Consider the following 4251-nt stretch of genomic DNA (forward strand, 5'->3'; position numbering starts at 1 on the left):
CGTCGTCGGCTCGGCGCTCGGCAGTTCTGGTCTGCTGGGGCGGGGCTTCGGTAATGTACCCGCCCCCGGAGGCGGGAAGGGGTGGGGTCTGCTGGCAGGGGCGGGGCCCCGTGTGGGGGCGGCCTGTGACGGTGGGGCGGGGCCTGCTGGAAGGGCGGGGCCTCTCGGCGGGACGGCCCACGGGGGCGGGGCCTCGTGGGGCGGGGCCGGCGGGCGCGGATGGCGGCGGCGCGGCGCGCTTGAGCGGGCGCCCTGGGGTTGGGGGGGCCATGAGCACCTCCCGGCCCCAGTTCAGCATCGATGACGCCTTCGAGCTCTCCCTGGAGGACACGGGTCCCGGACCCGAGTCCAGCGGGGTCGCCCGCTTCGGGCCGCTGCACTTCGAGCGCCGGGCCCGCTTCGACGTGGCCGACGAGGACAAGCAGTCCCGCCTGCGCTACCAGGTGAACGGCCCGGCGGGCGGCCCACCTCACCCTCCCCGGTCCGGGCCGAGCCCTGGAGGACTCCCCACACACCGGTTCCCGACTGGTTGAGGGAGCCGCCCCCACACGTCCAGTCCGGACCTTGATTTCAGAAGCCCCAGATGGGACAACAGCTGCTCTCGGACAGGGCACCCAGTGCCTGTCCACCCTGGCCCCGTGCCTTACCTGGCCCCGGCCCAGCACACTCCCACCTGCCTAGCTAAGGGTTCTCCAGGCAGGCAAGGCCCCCATTCACATGACTGGTCCTCAACCACAGGTTGGTTTTTAGTTGGAGACCACCTCCTGTGTCCCTGGGAGGGTCCTTTCTCGGGGTTGGGCCCCTGACCTTCCCTCCATGCTGGGAGCCCCCACCAGGGACCTCTGCCTCTCCTGCTCCCCGAAGCCCCCAGCTCCCCTTACTCACCCACCCAGCCCTCGCAGGGTTTCAGTTTCTGCGACTCATCAAACCCGTTCTGCTGGGAGGGCGGAGGGCCGGGGCCAGGGAGCTGTGGCAGGCCGCCTGCCGCAGCCTGGACCGCGCCCCCTCTGAGCCCCTCTGTCCTGGACCAGAACCTAGAGAGCAGTGTGGACGGAGCCCAGGCCCCACCTCAGCTGGACAGCCGAGTCAGCACCAGGTCAGGGCTCCAGGCAGGGTGGGGTGGGGAGTGGGCACCCCTCACCGGTGCATCTAGCCGCGGCACCTACAAGGCCCCACCCGAGGCCCGGCCTTGCCCCACCTCCCCATCCCCACCCGCCTGCACCTGCAGGGATTCTGGCCGGACATCCGTGCGAGGCTCCCAGTGGTCCTTCAGCACGGGCAGCACCAGCACCCAACGCTCCTATAATGCCTGCTGCAGGTGAGGCCCCCTCCCCGCCAGCCACCCGCAGTCCCGCCTCACCCCTGCCTGCCTGGACCCCTCTCACTGGGCTTTCCTGCCTTCCAGCTGGACCCTACACCCTCTAATCCAGAAGAACCGTCGTGTTGTGCTGGCCTCCTTCCTGCTCTTGCTGCTGGGGCTGGGTGAGTGGCCCCCGGGGGAGTGCCCTGTCAGGGGCCACTGGCTGTCGTCACTTCGCCCCCATTGGACAAGCCAGGCAGCTGAGGCCAGAGGGGTGGGCTTGTGCACCTGGCAATCCTACAGGCTCAGCGCCCGAGCAGCTTGCCCTTTTACTCCATCCGGGGGCCAAGGAGTGAGTGTCAGCCACCACTCACCCTGGGACTGCTTCAGGCAGTCAGGGCAAGTTCATTGTCAGGGTAGTCATATGGTTGGTGAGGCTGGGCTGGAACCTGGGTGCCAGGGCAGGCATTCATGATGTAGTGGCCCTCTGCCTGCCGCCAGGCTTCAGCCTTGAGTGTTGGAGCGTAGGGAGGGACAGCCGCTATGCCCAGCTCCACGGCTGGCCTGGCCCTCTGCCCCCGCTGTCTCCACACTCGGGCACGCAGGCTGGGGCAGGCAGGCCCATCAGTGGTCCTCGTGGAAATCAGGGTGCTTGGCCCCTGTGAGCATGCAGGGTGTGCTGCAGCCCCCAGGTGGCCTTTTGCTGGGCCTGGTGGGCCCTGAAGCCCCCAGGCTGCCTGGCAGCCCCCAGCACTTCCCCACTGGGGTGGAAGAGTGGACGTGACCATGGCTGTACCTGCCCCACTGCCCACTGCCCACTGCCCTCTGCCAGAGTCCCCATCCGTCCCCAGGGTCCCAGGCCCCTCTACTCAGCCCCCAGCCACTCCTGGGAAGCTCCAGACCCTGGGCTGAAGCAGGCCAGCTGCCTTGGGCCACAGTCCTCCTTCTGCCAGGACTGTGCCCATGACACAGCGTGGTGGGTGGCTGCCCCCCTGGGCCCCACGTTCACCTTCAGTGAATTGGGGGCAGTCAGGATTCTGGGTCAGTAGGGCAGCTGGTTAGGGCAGTTCCCCAGGCCTGCACGTTGCCCGTCTGATGCCCGCTGTGCCCTAATGACCAAGCATTGGGCCCTGGCTGGGTGCTCCACCAAAGCCAAGCCAGGCATGCGGTGGGCCTTCCACAGGTGTTGGTATCTCCTGGGGCCTGCCAAGTGCCCTGCTCTGCACACAGAGCTTGGTGAGGCAGCCGGCAGGCCTCAGGGTCCAGGGGCGCCCTGGCAGCGGAGACCTGGCTCCTGCTGGTGTGGTGGGTAGAAGGCCCTGCCTCGGTGGGCCTGCCCTAATTCCCCGCGGCCCCATCTGTGTGCAGTGCTGATCCTGGTTGGTGTAGGACTGCAGGTGGCACCCTCTCCAGGTGAGTGCCCCTCTTCCCGCCCACGCTGCACCCCTGAGTCACCTCACACCTGGAAGCGGCCCCTTTTTCAGCTGAGAGCCAGGCTTGCCCAGACGGGACCCAACCGGGTTACCCCGCACCCTGACCCGGCCCCGCCTCTCCCTCCCACAGGTGTCTCCAGTGCCATCTTCTTCGTTCCTGGCTTCCTGTTGTTGGTCCCAGGAGGTGAGAATGGGTGCCGTGGGCGGGGCCTGGGCAGGGGGTGGGGCCTGACGCTGACAAGCTCCGCCCCACAGTCTACCACGTGATCTTCATCTACTGCGCTGTCAAGGGCCACCAGGGCTTCCAGTTCTTCTACCTGCCCTACTTTGAGAAGTGACGCGGGGAGCCTCGCACCCGGGATCCGGGCTCGGAGCAGCCCTGTCGCCCACCCAGTATCTGCAGCCTCCAGCCTCAGGAGAGCACTTGGCTGCGGAACTAGGCCGCCGGCGGCCTGCCCTGTGCCTTACCCTAGTCTCCGGCCCCAGGGCCGCCCCCGGACAGTGAGTTTGCACTAATAAAAGGAGACTTCACAAGCAGGAACGCGGTTGCTTTTTGCTGTCCCGGTTCCTGAGGGTGGCAGAAAGAGCTCCCAGGGCTGCAGACCGCCCCACAGCACATGCCCTCACACAGCACAGCCCTAGGTCCCAGCACGCTGGGGACAGAGCTGACCCCGGCCCTCCCCTGCCCCATCAGCCTGGAAAAGGCTTTCCAGGCCGCCCAGAGTCCTGGTGCCTGCCTCGTAGCCTGGCCACAGGCCTGGGCCCTAGAGCCTGGCTCTCTGCTTGCTCCCAAACTGGCTTGGGGCCCCTGGGCAGCCACTGCAAGGCAACCACCCAGCCCTGTCCAGCTACCACCCTGCTGCCCAGGCCTGAAGGTGAGGCGGGGCGGGGTGAAAACGGGGCCTCTGAGATCCAAGATAGAGACCCCAGAACTGCCACCTGGGAGGTGCATCTCAGAACCCTAGAATGTTGAAGAAGCCTGGGATCTGAGCTGTCAGAAGACTGCACTGCAGAGGCTCTTAGAAGGGTGAAGCCTTTCGGGGACTGTGTCCATGGGCTGCTTGCCAGCTCAGGGCCCCAGACCTGGGCCCAGGCCGAAGGAGAGACAGGGTTCCCAGGCCCATTGAGGAGGAGGAGGGATCACCCTGGCATGGTCCCCTGGTGGCTGCACAAGTACCGGCTGCCCTTCCCTTGTCTGCTGTCTGGTGTTTTTTTTTCCAATTTTTTATTATAGTTTTGATAGTCGTTACATAATTTAAAAGGTTCAAGGGCTACAGAAAAGTGGATAAGACTATTATTTCTATATTGTTGTAGGCTGAGGAGTTGATTTACATTCCTTTAGATGAGCACTCACCTGGCCTTTCCAGACTCTTTGGCGTCCTATTGTCCTGTTAATGGGCTTGGGGGAAAAAGCATAAATTAGGGTAATAAAGAGGCCTGAGAGAAGGCTACTCCCACCACCATCATGGTCTCCGCGTGTCGGTGCTGGACGCTCGGACATTCACCGTGCCTACTATG

The 4251-nt window shown here is 65.2% G+C and overlaps 1 protein-coding gene across 2 annotated transcripts; it reads left to right on the plus strand.

The window, feature by feature from the left end:
• The first annotated feature begins 186 nt into the window (after positions 1–186).
• TMEM134 (transmembrane protein 134) lies at positions 187–3107 on the plus strand. Of its 2 annotated transcripts, XM_004598211.2 has the most exons (7): positions 187–443; positions 1032–1096; positions 1229–1318; positions 1406–1482; positions 2669–2713; positions 2864–2917; positions 2989–3107. In XM_004598211.2, the coding sequence occupies exons 1-7, from the start codon at positions 270–272 to the stop codon at positions 3069–3071; spliced, it is 588 nt and encodes a 195-aa protein (XP_004598268.1). In that variant the 5' UTR covers positions 187–269; the 3' UTR covers positions 3072–3107. The 2 variants fall into 2 exon arrangements, with proteins under 2 accessions (XP_004598268.1, XP_004598269.1); XM_004598212.2 differs by lacking the exon at positions 2669–2713.
• Positions 3108–4251: the final 1144 nt, after the last annotated feature.

Source organism: Ochotona princeps, chromosome 4 (assembly GCF_030435755.1).
Source record: "Ochotona princeps isolate mOchPri1 chromosome 4, mOchPri1.hap1, whole genome shotgun sequence".
NCBI lineage: Eukaryota > Metazoa > Chordata > Mammalia > Lagomorpha > Ochotonidae > Ochotona > Ochotona princeps.

Excerpts from the sequence above, each read along its gene's own strand:
- TMEM134 (XM_004598211.2), top strand. The coding sequence starts at position 270 with ATGAGCACCTCCCGGCCCCAGTTCAGCATCGATGACGCCTTCGAGCTC. Across the intron at positions 444-1,031 it reads AGTCCCGCCTGCGCTACCAG|AACCTAGAGAGCAGTGTGGA; the intron begins GTGAACGGCCCG and ends GTCCTGGACCAG. Across the intron at positions 1,319-1,405 it reads TCCTATAATGCCTGCTGCAG|CTGGACCCTACACCCTCTAA; the intron begins GTGAGGCCCCCT and ends CCTGCCTTCCAG.